At 46.2% G+C, this 18,862-nt stretch overlaps 1 protein-coding gene across 1 annotated transcript in view; it reads right to left on the reverse strand.

Annotated features, from left to right (window-relative positions):
* znf652 (zinc finger protein 652) overlaps positions 1-18,862 on the reverse strand; it is a 56,818-nt gene that overhangs the window by 18,943 nt on the left and 19,013 nt on the right. Inside the window, exon 5 of the mRNA XM_054740263.2 lies at positions 260-404. Coding sequence (XP_054596238.1) covers positions 260-404 — 145 coding nt within the window. The remainder of the gene's footprint in view (positions 1-259; positions 405-18,862) is intronic.

Below are 18,862 nucleotides of genomic sequence, written 5' to 3' on the forward strand. Positions count from 1 at the left end.
CACATGGAAAGAAATCTTGTGACATTGCAGAATCTTATCGAAACAATGTCACAGCGAATGTTTGTTGTAATCAAAGCTAAAGGTGGTCGAACAAAGTTTTAGATGGTGTGACCTATTTTATGGTGGCATCTTTATTTGGGGGGGCTGGGCAATGTACTTTGGTATCCTTCTGTGAAGGCTTGTACAAAACTTTGTGCTCTGGATACTTGTACATCGGACCTTTTCATGTGGGGAGCAGACAGACAACTTTAGTTCTCACCTGTGTGTGTTTTCATGTGCTCATCAAAATATTGTTTCATGTTGAAGTCTTTGCCACACCACTGACACATGAACTGCTTGTGTCCGATGTGAATGCTCATGTGGGAGCGCAGCTGGTACTTGTACTGGAACCGCTCATCACAGTTCTGCAGCAGAGAGAAGAGAAGCTTTTAGACATGGACTCATGAGCTCAGCACAGGCACACCTCACCATCCACATATCTGTTAATATACGCATTTAAACACCATCCTACACAGTAGGAGGGGCCATTTGTTACAATAGTTTTAATATTATTAAATGAACCTATTCCGTAAAGAAATAATGAACAGATTTACTGAAACTACAAGTAACAGCTGGTCACAGTTGTGGTTACACACACACCACAGCACGGTGTGTTTGGAGTGTGAGGTTAGATCTTTTCCAGAGGAGAAGTATTTATAACCTCTGCAACACCACCTGGCTAAATACCGTGTAGGTGGGTATGTGGGTGGGCGAAAGTGTGTGTGTGGCAGAGGTGGCGTCTCTTCAAGGTTCCTCACGAACAGAAACAACCGATATATTCTATCCACTTAATGAATGCGTCTTACAGAGCGGGGTGACTTCATACATCATACTAGATCTGCTCCACCCTAAGAAAAATTGGGTTGGTATTTTAAAATGGCGTGTGGATGGAGTAGAGCAGTATTTCACTGGGTCGTGAATGTTGGGAGACAAAAATTGTGAGAAAATATTTCAATATTCAGTTGGAATCCCACAGATTTGTCATGTTTGTAAGTAATATCTGGCTGGGTCACGTTAGGGATGGAAATCTGTAGGCTCTTCACGAACTGTTTAAATCTAGAGGGTTGAGACGTGATTCTAAGATTATGGATGCATATTTCTACCCAGTATGCTTTTACTTCCAATAAAACTTCATTAATTGATCTCTTAGTGAAGAAAAAGCCTTTTTCTTGTACTGAAATCATAGTTTTCCTACATAATGCTTGGCAACCTCCAATCCAATTCAGATTTATTTACAGAGTACTTTAGACACAATAGCATCGACCAAAATGTTCCACTTTAACAAAGGTAATGTCACAGTTACAACTGTGCCAGTATAAACAACTAAAACTAGGAACAGTAAAACTTCTGTACCCGAAGGTGTGAAGTAGGGATGGACAACATATCGGCATCAATATCGGTATCGGACAATCTTAGTAATTTTTTAAAATATCGGTATTGGTCCGATAGAAAATAAATAAAATAAAAAAATAATAATAATTAACAGGCCGATATTATCAACCGATATCTTTTCCATTTGACACCATTTGTTTGCCTGTTTCAGAGGGTGAGGGGGGTAGTGTGTATTTGTATAGTCATGTCACAGTGATTGTAAAGCGTAAATGTGTGAGGTGTGTGTGCGTGGCGTGTGTGCATAATAACGTCAATTCAGCTTTAATTATTTTTATTCTATACAAAATCAGCTGAATTTAGAAGCATTAATGTCAGTATATTGATATTGGCAAATATTGGTTATCGGCCATAACAGTGACCTTAATATTCAATATTGGCCCAAAAATGTCATACTGGTGCATCACCAGTGTGAAGTAATTTAAAGGTAGAAATTCATAATTGTGATGCATCTCCCACCATTAGCTTATGTTGGGCATATGATGCAGTTGCAAACAAATTGCATCTTTCATAAAACATTTATTGTCATGTAGCCACAAAAAGTCCTACTTTATTCATAATTTTATAACCACCTTAATTCAGAAATTGTCACCCATCTCCATACAAGGTTATCTGACATTTACATGCTCTGATTTGGGAAACTAAGTTGGTTTAGGTTTGAGATGCCAGCAACAGTTTTGAGAAAACATTTGACTCGTTCATAATTTGAACACATTCAAAATTAAAGTGACATCACAGTGACACTAGTGTGACACTCTACGACTTATGTGCGGAGAACAGAGAACCCTTGGGAATGTTTTGAAACATTTAGGAAACTCACAAGCACAATTATTTTTCTCATTTTTTTCACCAAAAGTCATACATAGCCTAGTGAGGTTCTGGCTTAAAAATGTTTTTTTCTTCTTCTGATAATAATCAGTTGCTCTGAGTTTGTCATGCAGGCTGAAAATGAAAATAGTCTCCTACACCTCCTGCAGTAGCTTCTGATAGGAAATAGATGGTGAAACTTTAGGATTTGAAACTCCTGACAGATCTATGTCACACTGTCACTTAACATTCATGGACTCACCCATCCTGACTAACAACGGGGAAGGCTGTTGTTGGTTTAGCGTCCAGGAAACGGCAGATAATTCGGCTAGTAGAAGCTAATTGTTAGCATTAGCAACTCCACCACACAGCAGAACACCTTCAGTCTTGTGTTATTTATAGAGATTAACATCAATGATGCAAAGAAAACAGAGTCAGTGATAGTCACGTTCCTCTTATCCAAATCAAGAGGAGAGATATCCAAATATCAGTAAATAAGACTCTAAAGTTTGCTGTCTGAAACTCTCCTCTGATCTGATTTACTTCTAGTTCCTCAAACAAGTGCATCTGAGCTTGTTTTCCCCCAGAATACAACTTACAAGGCATTCATTCTTACTAGCAACCACTACAAATGTAGTGACTTAAGTGTTGTCAACTTCAATAAGAAATCAAAGTTGGTTAAAAGAATGAACTGGATCAAACTCCATCATGCAGAAATAAACTTTGGAACACCAACAAACTGAACATTTTGGCTAAATGTCTCCAATATTCTGGTTTTCTAAGATTAAAACTGTGATGGCAGAGTCTGGTGAATGTTAAAATCAGTGAAAAACAAAACAAATGTGCTTGAACCAACAAAAGATAACTCAATCCTGCTTTCAGCCTAGGGCCTGTAAGATTCCTATTTCACTGGGTCTGATCCAGCGCTACTCATCCAGGGCATGGCCTAAAACAGTGTTTCCCAACCCTGGTCGTCAGGGCACACTGTCCTTCATGTTTTCCATGTTGCCCTTTTAAAAAACAGTGTTTCCCTGCTGCCACATACCTGATTTAAATGAATGAGTGATTAACAAGCATCTGCAGCACTTAATGTCCTTCTGAGGAGCCAATGTAAATCAGATGTGCTGAAGCAGAGACATGGAAAACATGTAGGACAGTGTTCCCTGAGGACCAGGGTTGGGAAACACTGTCCATTATACATTCATGTTTCAGTCCTGAATTCAGCTTTCAATAAATTTAGATGACTTATTTTGCTGTTGAAATAGAAGAATAAAAAACCTATGAATTAGAAGCCATCATTTACAAAATGTCTACCGGTCTTTTCTCCGAGAACACCCTTTTCAGAAGACTTATTTTATGGCTCCATCTGTTGGAATTTTTCTGAAAAGCAGAACAAGTGACACATGCAGGCCTGCTGCATTATAAACAATGAGTGTACACCAAGATTACCAGTTTCCCAGGTAACTTTTGCTGATTTTTTACATCTTTGCCAAAACCAAAAACAAAATTTCTGAAGATTTTCCATGATGACTCACACATTACCTGATCACGTGTCAAAAACAATCATGTAACTTCCTATGTTTTAATAGATAATGTTCTTGTGCTATAGGACCAGTTTCTTTCACAGATTTAAGCATTTTCAAAGCCATTCAAATGTCACATTTAAAGTGAACAATTTACACAGATTCCAAGCACTCCCTAAGATCCCTGCATTCCAGACATTTAAAATGGAGGTATGAACATTTATTTTATTCTTGTATAACTTTAGTAGTTGGTCTTCATTACCTCAACTAGGGATGCTCAATACTGGCGTTTTAAACCAATATTTTCTAACTCTTAATTTCCGATACCTATATAAATCGATATTGATATACAATAATAAAGAATAGAAAAGACAAAAAAATGAATAAAATTTAGAGTGCCAACATCACATATCTATCATACATTGCATATGGAAAGTATTCAGACCACTGTCAATTTTTCACTCATTAATATTACAGCCATTTGCTAAAATCAATTATATTAATTTTTTCCTCATTAATGTACATACAGCACCCCATACTGACTGAAAAACTAAAGCCCTTTTCAGATTGACAATCTGGAAAATGTGTGGACAATTCAGTTAGGTTTTTAACCAGAACTGTGTTTTCAGACGCACCACTTTGTACCTGAACTTGTCCTTTCGGCTGCCTTCACACAGTAGGGAAAAGTTCCAGATGTCTGGGGGGGAGGGGGGGGAAGGCTGTACCCAGATATTGCGTAAACATAGTGCGGCGGGCGTACATGTGTCATTTACCCAAACAAAGCCATTCAGTCAAACATGGCAGATGAAGAGATAGAAGCTCAATGGTTAAAGGAATCACAGAAGCGGTGTGAAGCGCTCCGTCGCGCATCTAGACGGTACCGTAGGAGGCGAGCTGCCATGGTTCGCCGCATGCTACAGGAGCGAGCTATCTAGGTGCGCACGGCGTCCCCTGGTCCGCTCCTCCCTGTCCAGAACTCGACCTCACCAATCTGAAGCAGCCACCCTGTCTGTGACAAGTCCGGTCCTGTTACTAGGGGCTTCGTCTGGTTTAATTACGGAAAAGGTTATCCGGATGTTTGTATTCAGACACAAAGGTCTTAAGGACTGAGTCCCGAACATTTCCGTTTTTCATGGCCTGTCTGAAGGGGGCTTAAGCCTTCTCGGTAAAGACGCAACAAGTTTCTTACACCTGGACTTGGGGATCCTCTGCCATCCTCTCCAGTTCTGTCAGGTTAGATGGTGAACGTTGGTGGACAACCATTTTTAGGTCTCTCCAGAGATGCTCAAGGGGTTTAAGTAACGCCAATCAAGAACTGTCAGAGTTGCAGTGAAGCCGCTCCTTTGTTATTTTAGCCCTTTGCTTTGGGCCATTGTCATGTTGGAAAGTAAACCTTTGGCCCAGTCTGAGGTTTCTGAGCACGCTGGATAGGTTTCTGGTCCAGGATATCTCTGTCCTTGGCCGCATTCATCATTTCATTGATTGCAACCAGTCGTCCTGTTCCTGCAGCTGAAAAACACCCGCACAGCATGATGCTGCCACCACCATGCTTCACTGTGGGGACCGTGTTGGACATGTGAAGAGCAGTGCCTTGTTCTCTCCACACATGCCACTCATAATTAAGGCCAAAAAGTTCTATCTTGGTCACATCAGACCAGGTAATCTCATTTCTTACCATCTTGGGGTTCTTCAGGTTTCTTTGAGCAAACTTAAACCAAAAGAACCAAGCTATGAGAACTCCATGCAGGCTCTCATGTGTCTTGGCTTGAGGAGAGGCTTCCGACGGGCCACTCTGCCATAAAGCTCTGACTGGTGGACAGCTGCAGTGATGATTGACTTTCTACAACTTTCTCTCATCTCCTGACAGCACCTCTGGAGCTCAACCACAGTGATCTCTGGGTTCTTCTTTACTTCACTCATCAAGGCCCTTCTCCCCGGGTAGCTCCGTTTGGCCGCACGACTTGCTCTAGGAACGGTTCTAGTTGTCCCTGTTGAGGGTCTGACCTCATGAGGAAATTACTATGCAGTGATTTTCTCCAACATGACTGTGCTTAAATTGCTCTGAAAAGCAAATAATCACATCAGCGCCAAGAAACTTCATTTCCCATGATGCTTTGCACACGGAAGCATTGGGATGATGTCACCGCCTAATACCAGAAACACGTTCTGCGGGAGGCGGGAGCTTGGAGCTTTCCCGCGAACTCAAGCTATAAATCATCAACGAAACAAAGAAACTTCGTTCTTTTGCCCAGGATACCTGGCGGTAAGGACACGCTTGTCGAACGCTCCGACTCCCTTGAGCACGCGGAAGCTCTAAGTGCCCAAGTTGAGCCCACGGGACCGCTGGGAAAACTAAACTACAAGCCATCAGGTCTGTTCAACCGCTCGCTGCTCTAGCTGCTGAAGGGAAGAACACAGAACCGGGCTGGAAAAATCAGCAACTCCGTCAAACTCACGGAGAACGCGAAAACAGCGGAGAAAGCCATCAAGCCGACGGACGACGCCAAACTGCGGAGAAACACGGAGAACCATTTATGCCACTGTTTATTCATTTGACAAATTGTTAATTAAACGTTATAAAATTCAGATTTTCGTCTCCAGTAGCTTTGTTGTGTCGAAGAGAAGTCTCTGCTCCGAGGATTCTACGAACTTCAAGAAAGACTGATAAGAGTTTTGGATTCAATTTTTCCACGGTTAAAGGGGAATGGTGCCCCGTATATCTAAGAATATCTTAATTAATTAATAAATCAGTAAATATTCCCATATTTACAGAATTTATTGAAGAATCCAAAAGTAAGTTAAAGCTTACAAATTGTTCGCTCCTAATAACCCCAACATTAATTGGTACCCCGTGTGAGGCTTGGATACACAGAGATTTCTATTTGGCACAAACAAACAAATAAATCCAAAGAGCTTGAATTAAAAATAATTAGTTGTTCAGCCTTGAACCAGCAACAGAGTGGTGCTGATTTCGCTGAGCAGGAAGCTGCATCGAACTCTCACCAGTAACTCAGTGCTTCTTTAAAGGTGCAACGTGTAAATTAATTCTGGTTGAACTTTTAGGTTAAAATTCAGTTTTCCTTAAGGGTGCAACGTGTAAATAATTCTGGCTAACCTTTTAGGTTAAAATTCAGTTTTTCCTTAAAGGTGCAACGTGTAATTAATTCTGGCTAACCTTTTAGGTTAAAATTCAGTTCCTCATTAAAGGTGCAGTATGTAAGTGATTCTGACTAACCCTTTTAGGCTAAAATTAACTGCTAATTTAGTGACTTTAACTCACAGTGGCTATTATAACTAACTGAAACCTTCACTCAAAGACTGATAACACCCTGTCTGCTAATATTCTGAAAGGAATAATAAGCACATTTAACACTGCAAGTGTTGTAAGACGTTGCTACGGCAACGCACCAGCTTTTGCTAAAATACTGAAAGGAATAGTATTTTAGGCGTTAGTCACGGCATTCCGTGCAATCTTAAAACGCTAAAACCTGTGCGCACAAAGGTTAATTTAGTGTTTTTCTGCTACAAAGCTAGCAGTCGCTGCCAAAAGGTGCAGCTTTGAGCTATCTGCAGGAGCTCTACTAGGCTATTTTTGGTTCGGTTGTTAAAATGGAGGGACAGAGTAGTGAACTGACCAACTCCCAGCAACCAGGTTGCGCTGCGGCCCACGACTATGAACCTGGCCTACTTTCTGGACAAATATTGTCCAAACTGGTCGCGGTTGCTCGAGAACCCGACTACCCTTCTAGGGATTTCACTGAAGAACAGCTTGACGCTGTAATTGATCAAATAGATGGTACAAAACAAATCCAGGTGTCCTTGGCTAAGTTAGCCTTGATCCTCTATCAGATAGACCTTCAACGTGGTCAGAAGATCATGAACCTCCAGAGTATGCTAGCTGAAAAACAGCGAAATGGAAGGCTGATCGAGGAAGACGACACCCGCACAGATTCTGGGGAAGATGGGGAGGAGACCCCGCCCCCCTCTGCTGATGACAACAGACAGTGGGAAGGGGGGAAACACCATGACTCTCTGGACGGACGCATGCCGCAGGGGAGAGATGAAGCTTATCTGTCCCAACCTTCGGCCCCGTTCCCTACACACACTCTAGGGCATTCAGGACCACCTAGGGGCCGAGGGCAGTTCGCCCTCGAACCCCAGGTTGGACCACTACCCTCATCTTCACGGCCTTCTCAATCAGTGAGAAGCCGACCAGCCGAGCGGCACCTCTATTTAGACCGCTCCCCCAGTCCACGAAGGGTGCAAGGTGCCGATTGGGGTTATGCACCCCAACCTGCACCTCAACCATCCACCCATCCTAGCTATTCCGGTATTTGGCATGCCGATAACCAGCTGCAGGACAAAGCATCCTACGCCAGTCCATACCCGGACAGAGTGTATTACGCAGAAGCCCCAGTTGAAAGACGCAGGCTGCACTACGCAGACGTGCCCCGGGAGGAGGACCTCCCAAGACACACACGTGACGTGCCAGCAGCCCGCCACAACATGCCGGACCCCGATTTGGGCCCCAGGAGTGAACATTGGGAGCCCAGAGCACACCAGCGATATCCAGCGCCCTCTGAGACAGACCGTGGGTCAGAGTCAGAGGATGACGCGCCGTACCGTGAGTCAGGGCTCCGTGTACGTCAAATTGAATCGCTAGCTAAAGACATAGAACGCTTTGATCCCAACACCAATGAATCCAACGTTGACGATTATCTCAGGGAGATAGAACGTTGTCTGCTTGATCTTCCAGCACCCTCTTCAAGGGAAAAGCTCAAGCTAATTTGGAAAACCACATCTAGAATGGTGCACGGTTTCATGGAAACTCTACCACCTGACATTCGAGATCGGTACTCCTGCTTATTTCCAAGGTCGAAATGGCCCTGGGCTCGAGGAAGACCCTGCCTTCAGATCCCTGTTCATTCACAACCTGCACGAGTGTGTTCGCTCCGAAGTCTCAATGTATTGTCGGATGAAAAAACTGACAACTCAGGAGATTAGGATACGCTCAACAGGCTTGGGAAGCCGGCGGAAAGCCCCAAAAGCCTGACGCACATCACCGCGTCATGCACCTTGCTCCCGACGCCGAGCCGCGTTTGGAGCTCGAAGGCACAGAAGCTCCACCCACTAAGCCAAAATCTGCTAAACCTAGACCTGCTAAACCGCGAGAGCAGTCCCAATCTCCTCAACAGGGGAAGGGGGGTGCTGATTGGCCGCCTAGGTCTGGACAATCAGACAGGAAGTGGCCCAACCAAAACCAACGGCAAGCAGGTCGGAACAGTGGAAGGTTTAAGGAGCGCCGCCCACAGGTAGGTCCCGAACACAAGTCCGCAGGTGAGTACTTGACCAAAGCCGACCTCCAGGAGATGTTTCAGCAGTTCCTAGCTAAACAGAAGGAACAGCTGAGATCTGCAGATGAGACCCCTGTACCAAAGTCTTCTTCTAAGAAGCCAGACCATGAGCCAACGTCCGCATGACTAGGCGTGGCTCAACCCCCCAGCGTGGCCAGGACCTACCTGATCAGCTGGGGGAACACTACTGGTAGATCACAGGAGTCTCCTGAAATCTACCCCCCAGAGAAACCTGATACTAAATTTCTGAAGTTCCTTGGTGACTTAACAAACCATGATCATGCTCGCCGTTTGTACTGTAGCACCAACGTAGGTGGGTGCATACAGGTTGATGCTCTGCTGGATACCGGCTCAGAAATCACCCTGATGTGCTCCACACTGTTCCATCGCGTGTCTGACACCATGCGGTCGCTCAGGAAACCAGTCCAGGTAGAACCCTGTGACCTGAAAATCACCAGCTACACCCAGACCCGGGAGTGTATCACCAACCAGGCGTGGCTGGACATCACCTTCCAAGACATGACTCTGGTTCACCCGTTTTATGCCTGCCAGCTAGACACTGAACCACTTCTCATTGGTCAGGATCTGCTTGAACGTCTAGCTCCCCTCATCGACTGCCAGAAGGGTCAACTTTGGGCCCAGGTGGACACACCTAAGCCCTGGAACCCGGATAGCAGCCGACCATCCTCCATTCTTGAAGTCAGCCTAAGTGAGCTGCAAAACCCTTGTTCCAAGGTCATGCCCCTCCCTACGGCTCCCACAGACGATGCCCGCCTGCAAAGGCACGAAACCGCTCCTGGAACTCCTCTCCGCACACATTCATCTTTTCTCTGCTCGCTGAAGAACGTCAGCCTGCAGCCATATGCACCACACATAGTTGGTGGTCTTACCATCAACTGCACCCACATCTCAGATGCTCGCCTTGCTCTTTGGTCGGAAAAGTCAGCCATCAGCCAGCAGACGTTTGAACACCTGCGTCAGAAGGACCCCCTTCTGGTCAATGTGACACGTAGTCATCGACTCTTGTCAGCTACTTGGCCGCAGAGGCTCCTGAAAGCGCCAGAGGTCTGCTCTCTGACTATCCAACTTGGAGCAAGACAGCTCACACATACATTCAGCATCATACCACAGCTTGATCCACCTGCACTCATTGGAGCAGATCTGCTGGTTCGACTCGGTGCCCAGCTGGACACTTGCAATCAAGTCCTTTGGGCCCGAGCCACACCATCCTCTGAGCCTTGCTCAGAAGGCCCTGAACACTTGCTGTCCGGACAGACCATTCCACAGGCCTGCCGTGCAGTGGTTGAGGCCAGCACGGTTCTGCCCCCACTGGTCAAAGGAGTCCCTGTTTGTCTGACTCTGATGAAGCATCAAAAGCTGCCAGGCACACAGGCCTTCTTCCAGCCATCACCACACTTCTTGGAGCTCAACTTAGCCGTCTGTGGCACGCCACTCTTGGAGCTGAACAATCGTTCTGCGTACTTGTTGGTCGAAAATCCGACCCAGAGTCCTATCCACATGCCGGCAGGAAAGCCCTTGGGCATGCTGATAGATAGCTCATTCCATGACTTCGAACTTTCAGTCCCCGTGATCGGCCAACTTCCGTTGTTCTTGAACGACAGACAGGTTGGTGCAGACACAATCAGTACTTTCCCCTCACAAATGATTACCATCAAGCGGCATGAAGCCCTTCCTGAGGAACCCATTTGCAGTGCAACCTTAGATACTGACGGCAGTCAGTGTCTAACGGTTTTTGCAATAAATACTCAACCCTCTGAGTCACCGGTTGAAAGCCCGGAACACCAGAGACCCTCCTCCTCTGAACCTTATGACGGCTTCGAGGCCGAAGTCAGCCAGCAGCTTGACAAAGCGGATGCGCTGGAGTCAGAGGAGCAGAGAGCAGAGCTTAGAAGCCTGTTCTATGAGTTTCAGTCTGTCTTATCCAGGGACTCCCTGGACTGTGGACTCACAAACCTGCATACGGTTCGCATTCCAACGAACCCGAATGCCCCTCCTACTTTTGTACGCCAGTACAAGATTCCCCTCGCTGCTTATGAGTTGGTCCAGGAGATCCTCGATCAGCTGAAGGAGAAAAACATCATCAGAGAGTGTAACTCCACTTACAACTCTCCCATCTGGCCGGTTCTGAAACCGACTGGGAAATGGCGTCTCACCATAGACTATCGTGCATTGAACAAACAAGTGCCTCTCTCCAGGTGGCCTATGATCCATTTAGATCAAGAGCTAGCCAGAGTCAGAGATGCTCGTTTCTTCTCTACGGTTGACGTAGCCAACGGCTTCTGGACCATGAAGGTTGAGCCGGCGGACCAGTATAAACTGGCTTTCTCCTTTGGAAATCACCAATATACTTGGAACCGCTGCCCCTTTGGCTACTCTAACTCACCTGCAGAGTTCAACATCTTCCTCCACAAAGCCATGTCAGATGCTGCTTCCAGAGGGAACCTCATATATGTCGATGACATCTTGATGAGGAGTCGAACCTTCGAGGAGCACCTGGTTGAGCTCCGTCACGTGCTGCAACAGCTCGCTGACGCCGGAGCTAAATTGGCGATTCTCAAGGGACAGTGGTGTCGAACCAAAGTGGAGTATGTTGGACTGCTGGTGGGCCCTAATGGAGTCGAGCCCCAAACGGGACGCATTAGGGCCATTCAGGACATCAAAGCCCCAGCTAATCTGACTGAACTCAGGAGCTTCCTCGGAGTCTGCAACTACTCCAGACAGTTCATTGAGGAGTACGCTGAAATAGCGAGGCCCCTTACTGAGCTGCTTCGGAACGACACACCTTTCGTGTGGGACAGACCCCAAGAACTCTCCTTCCAGTTCCTAAAACAGAAGTTGGCGTCCGCACCCTGTCTGGCTTACCCAGACAAGGATAAAGAGTTCTACATAGAGGCTACTTTCTCCTCTCATTGTCTGAGCACTGCTTTGAAGCAGAAACACGACCAGGACATGAGAGTTGTGGCATACGCCAGCAAGCCTCTGAGCAAGGTGGAACTCCAGTTCTCAGACTGCGAGAGAGCTCTCCTCTCTACAGTCTGGGCCGTCGAACACTTTCGTAGTTACATCGGTGGACAGAAAGTGATCATTGAAACGTGTCATCAGCCTGTCACCTTCCTTAACAGCCAGCGTCTGCGCGAAGGAAGAGTGTCAAACAGCCGCATTGCGACGTGGATGATGGTGCTCCAAGGATACAACATTGAGGTCAAGTATGGTCAGAACACCAAGCTAGCGCTAGGACAAGGGCTAGCAGGCTGCCAGCACTGTGACTCTGACTCCGTCATGGGCCCCCTGGATACACCTGCCGCAGTCTACCCAACCGCATCCAATCATCGCTACTTTGATGAGAATGTTTGCCAAGGGCTTCCGAAAGTTTACACTGATGGATGCGCCTACCTTCACGAAGGCCAGCTCCGTGCTGGGGTTGGAGTCGTTTGGGTGGACTGTGACACTAAGCAACCAAATCACTACCGGTTGGGCCAAAAGTCTAGTCAGTACGCCGAAATTGCTGCAGTGTTGATAACCCTCCAGCAGGTGGCAGCCTTGGACATCACTCAAATCGTCCTTTGCTCAGATTCAAACTACGCTAGACACAGCTTCATTTCTCACTTCCCCATGTGGAAGGAGAACCACATGAAAAACGCCAGGAACAGAGACGTGAAACACTCGGAGTTATTCCTAGCGTGTGATCTGTTCACCACTGAGAAAGGCATAATGGTCTACTGGAAAAAGGTCAAAGGTCACTCCAGGACCATAGGTCCGGAGAAAGATGGTAATGACGAAGCTGACCGCCTTGCTAAGCTCGGTGCTGACCAGGGAACCTGCTGGGAATTCAAAGACGAGTGGCTTCCACCCAAGGCCGTTCACGAGGTCTGCGCGATTACTCGTCGCCATGCTAAACAGGCAGACGAACCTCGGACTGTTGAGGTACCCGTGTTTCTAGGCAGAAAACCACAGGACGCGGACCTAGTCACCATGCAGGAACAAGATCCTGACCTGAAGCTCATCAGTGATCTTCTCCAAAAGGGCCCGATGCCTGAACAACCGTCACCACCTACTGGCGCAAGCCGAGATTTGGTAACCCTGCATCGTCAACTCGCACACCTGAAACTACAAAACGATTTGTTAGTTTACATGCGTGACGATCACAGCCCGCTGCTCTGGGTTGTTCCACTTGACCACAGAGGAGTGATGCTTGCCTACGCCCACGACACTCCGGTTGGAGGTCACCGCGGAGCAAAAGCTACCCTCGCGTCACTGACAGAGTTAGCATATTGGCCGTCGATGTCCAAAGACGTACACAGCTATGTCCAAGGCTGCCTCATCTGTGCCCAGTTTCAACCCTCCCAGCCGCTTGCTAGAGCACCACTGCAACGCAGGGGAATAACCTTCCCTTGGTCCCACCTGCAGATCGACTGGGTTGGACCGGTTCCCAAATCGGCAAGAGGAAACAAATATATGCTAATTGTAACTTGCAGTTTCACAAAGTGGGTTGAGTGCCTTCCAGCGCCAAACGATACAGCCGTCACAACCGCTGTACTGCTGATTAACCACGTTTTCAGTCGATGGGGACTTCCACTCTGCATTGACTCTGACCGGGGAACTCATTTCACATCCAGTGTAATGACGTCCCTGTTTGAACTTCTGGGAGTGGAAGTGAGATTCCACCTCCCCTATCACCCACAGTCATCCGGACAGGTCGAACGGATGAACCGCACGGTCGTCTCCATGCTCAAAAAGTACGTCTGCTCCACAGGGAAGGACTGGGACGTCAAGCTCCCTCTGGTCCTGATGGCCATACGGTCTACTCCCCAGCGATCCACGGGGGTTACGCCCTTTGAGATGATGACCGGCAGACTGATGACTCTACCACTGCACCTCCTGTATCACCCAGAGGATGTCAGTGTTGCCACTGCCTATACCGCTCATCAGTATGTGGCAGACTTGAAAACACACCTCAGAGCTACGTTCGCGCACGCTCAGAAGAAACTGGAGACCAACGTAGAAGGCGCTAAAGCCTACTACGACCAAAAGACAACCAGCCGCGAATACGAGGTGGGTGACAAAGTATTCTACTTTCGGTTCGCCCAACCGGCACGCAAAGCTAAGAAGTTCCTGTCCTGCTGGTCAGGACCATTTGAGATCGTGGCAAAACTCTCTCCAGTTGCATACAGGTTACGCATCACCAAAGCGAGACAGGAGCCTGTCTACAAATGGGTGCATGCGAACCAAATCAAACCCTACGTCAAACCATCCCCGCGGGTACAGAGACCAGACTCCCCGCAGGAGGTAGACGTAGTCTCTACATAGTTCTATGCATGGAAATGGAAAGGGGGGAAAGTGCACGTTTAACCCACTAACATGTACTAACCGACAAAGAACAAGGCCCCCCCGCCGTCCCTTTCACTAACCAAGAGAACCTCCTCCTCCTAGAACGCTAACAGGAAGTACTTACTAAAACTTTACAGGGTACTCTTGTAACTGTCAACCTACATTCTGCTCTGATTAATGAATCTCTACGTGCAATCAAGACTTTGTCTGACACCATACATCAGGATATTGTGTACACACGAGTGGTGAGAGATTTGATGCAGGACCTGCTCAGGGAAGTAAGTTCCACGCTAGACAGCTTGGTTGAAAGTCGTATTTCCCCGTACTTACCCCTCTACTGTGCACCTTTCACTAATCCACCTAGCGTACAGCCTAGGTAGTGCAATTCCCATTCACGTTGATGCAGAAAATTAGAACTCGGTTTCCTGTTACATGTTCCCATAATTGTGACACCTCACATCTATAGGTTTAAGTCGATGCTGAACATTGGTATTTGAAAGGACGGTAGGCATTTCCACTTTGAACTAGAAACCTGGCACTCCATCATCTCAACCTCGAACAGCATGACTCAGATATTGAGATCATGGACGCTTTCCAGGGTTATAACTTTGCCTTCGATTTAGAAATTGACCAACAATTACTGATTGAAGGAACCAAATTTGTTAAGTTCACACAAACCCCGCGTGAACTTACTTTGATGCCCATGAATAGATACCCAAGACGCTACATTGACACAGATTATACCACCTTAATCTGCACATTGGTCGCCCTGGGGATGGGATGGCTCATCAGGGCCGTGATGGCTTAGTCCGCCTACATGAGTGTTAAGAAACTCCAAGATAAGATGCACTTGCTCACCTACGGTGTGCCTCGTGACCGCGTTTGGGGAGACTCCAAGCGCGAATGTACCACACCTGTCTAAAGGGGGTGAGCAACATTTTCTTTGTTATTCTGTAACCCTAAGAGTAGTTCTCATTTTAGTCTACCTCACATATTTATCTGAGTGTTGCAGTATGTCACATTCTTTATAAGCTACACACTGAATGTATGACCTAAGAATGTATTGTATGAGACCTCAAGGTTGCTATGAATTTTCTTGGATGTTATATGTTTTTTTTTTTGGGTTTTCTGTATTTTTGTTTCGTACTTGGTCACATATTAACTAGTGGTTATGTGCCGGCCCAGCTCAGTTTGTCAACGACTCTGTCTGACGCACCAGCACATTGTAGTACCTCTTAGTTTTATGGTCCTTGTTTTAGCCCAAAGACTGTCCTGATCCACCCTTTGGACCAAAAAGGGGGGAATCATGGGACCACATAGGTCAATGCGCGTTTGCGAACTATGGACCTCGTACATCACCGCGTGCTCCATAAACTGAACTGTATGGCCGGCGGTGAGATGCCTTTGTGTCCCCTTGTGGAGTTAACCGCCCACCGACCTTCCTCCTTCTACACTACTACCTCTCGCATGGACAACATCATCATTGCGTACCACCTGCGTGAGTGGCTTCTTCTCGTTATGCGCGTTGGGGACTATCCCGTTTCCTATCCTCTTTTGTTTTGTGCCTGACCAGGATCCAAGACAAAGACAAAGACCAAAGGCGCCAGGATCCAAGACAAAGACCAAAGACAAAGGCGTCCAAGGAGACCAACGTCCTAAGGGACAAACCCACCTGTGCTTCCGACAATCAAGTCGACCTACGTTCATGAGGAACAAACCCATCTGTGCTTCCGACGATCGAGCTTTGGGCGCGATCCCCGAAACCAAAAGGGGGAATGTTGAGGGTCTGACCTCATGAGGAAATTACTATGCAGTGATTTTCTCCAACATGACTGTGCTTAAATTGCTCTGAAAAGCAAATAATCACATCAGCGCCAAGAAACTTCATTTCCCATGATCCTTTGCACATGGAAGCATTGGGATGATGTCACCGCCTAATACCAGAAACACGTTCTGCGGGAGGCGGGAGCTTGGAGCTTTCCCGCGAACTCAAGCTATAAATCATCAACGAAACAAAGAAACTTCGTTCTTTTGCCCAGGATACCTGGCGGTAAGGACACGCTTGTCGAACGCTCCGACTCCCTTGAGCACGCGGAAGCTCTAAGTGCCCAAGTTGAGCCCACGGGACCGCTGGGAAAACTAAACTACAAGCCATCAGGTCTGTTCAACCGCTCGCTGCTCTAGCTGCTGAAGGGAAGAACACAGAACCGGGCTGGAAAAATCAGCAACTCCGTCAAACTCACGGAGAACGCGAAAACAGCGGAGAAAGCCATCAAGCCGACGGACGACGCCAAACTGCGGAGAAACACGGAGAACCGTCAAATCAAAACAGTGAGGGACGCTTCACTGTTCTGGTGATCAGAAACTCATCTCCTTCTCTCTCTTTCCTTCTTCCGTTTCCTCTATAGTCCAGAATAAGCAATAAAACCGCGTCTATTGCTTAAAAGTAGCTTCGTGTTTTCCTCTTTCGTTCCCAAACACGTCCGTCGGGTCATTTTGAAAGAATAAACTGCTTATTGATCATTGTTTGGTATCTTTAAATGTTTTCTGCTTGGCCACGTGGTTAAACTAAAAGATATTAACTTGTGATTAATCTTTTGTGTTGTTTCATGATCCTTTGAAATGTTTTGAGTGATTTAAGGTTAAGTTACTTATGATTCTAAGTGCCTTGGAAGTTAAAGTGCAAGTTGCCACCCACACTTTAGCCAGACAAAGGGGTCAGCCATCTTGCATACAGACTCCATTTTAGAAACACACACACACATACATACACACAAAACACCTTGAACATTATTTTGAATATACATCCTTTTATTATATCACATGGTTATTATTCATTTATGCCACTGTTTATTCATTTGACAAATTGTTAATTAAACGTTATAAAATTCAGATTTTCGTCTCCAGTAGCTTTGTTGTGTCGAAGAGAAGTCTCTGCTCCGAGGATTCTACGAACTTCAAGAAAGACTGATAAGAGTTTTGGATTCAATTTTTCCCCGGTTAAAGGGGAATGGTGCCCCGTATATCTAAGAATATCTTAATTAATTAATAAATCAGTAAATATTCCCATATTTACAGAATTTATTGAAGAATCCAAAAGTAAGTTAAAGCTTACAAATTGTTCGCTCCTAATAACCCCAACATCCCAAACATCTTCGATTTAAGGATTATGGAGGCGACTGTGCTCTTAGGAACTTTAAGTGCAGCAGACATTTTTTGTAGCCATGGTCAGATCTGTACCTTACCACAACTCTGTCTCTGAGCTCTTCAGGTAGTTCCTTTGATCTCATGATTCTCATTTGCTCTGACGTGCATTGTGAGCTGTAAGGCAGGGCTATTCAATTCCGGGCCTCGAGGGTCTGGTATCCAGCACGTTTCCGTGGTTTCTCTAGTCCAACACACTAGAATCACCTGTGCAGCAGCTTATCAGGCTCTGCAGAAGCCCGTTAATCACCTGTTGATTGAAATCAGGTGTGTTTAAGCAGGGTTAAAACTAAAACATGCTGGATGCCGGTCCTCGAGGCTCGGAATTGAAAAGCGCCGCTGCAAGGTCTTGTATAGACAGGTGTGTGGCTTTTTTAATGAAGTCCAATCAGTATAATGAAACACAGCTGGACTCCAATGAAGGTGCGGGACCGTCTCAAGAATGATCAGGAGAGATGGAAAGCACCCGAGTTAAACATTTGAACATTTGTCTTTCTGAGTATCGATTTGTTTAGGGATGTTTGGGTGTGTGTTAGTTACTTATCTGATTAAATGTAAGCAGCTTGTGCATGTTTGTTTGCTTGCTAGCTACACACAGCTACGTGCTCTAAGGACAGCATATTGTAAACAGCAACACAGGACAAATTCCCAATTATTCACAAGTAGTGCCATATAAAACTAGCCTGGCCTGCCAGACTCGTCCTCTGTTTAATACTGCACAGAGAAAGGCTCTGAGACTTCTCCTAGTCAAATAACCCCACCCCGTGAGAATTCTAACCGAGCCAACCGGCGCTGAGTAGCGTACGTCACACACCACAACGCCGAGTTGAACATGACGACAGAAGCGGAGTTCGCTGCGGCTCTTTCCTCTGGTCTAAATGACTTGGACAAAACAAGTAGAAGCGCTAAAAGGATTTCTTCTAAAGAAAGATGTTTGCGCTGTCGTCAGACTCCATTTTTACTACAGCTAAAAAACTACAGCGTCGCTGACGTCACACACAGCAACGCTCAGCTTCTCATAAACAACAGAGACAGCGGCAGAGTTCGCTGCGGCTCTTTCCTCTGGTCTAAATTACTCGAATGTCTTTAAAACAACAAGTAGAAGCGCTAAAAGGATTTCTTCCAAAAAATAATAAAAGATATTTTCGCCGTTGCCGGATACCCTTTTTTACTACAACCAGAAAACTACAGCGTGGT

This window comes from Nothobranchius furzeri, chromosome 5 (assembly GCF_043380555.1).
Source record: "Nothobranchius furzeri strain GRZ-AD chromosome 5, NfurGRZ-RIMD1, whole genome shotgun sequence".
Lineage (NCBI taxonomy): Eukaryota > Metazoa > Chordata > Actinopteri > Cyprinodontiformes > Nothobranchiidae > Nothobranchius > Nothobranchius furzeri.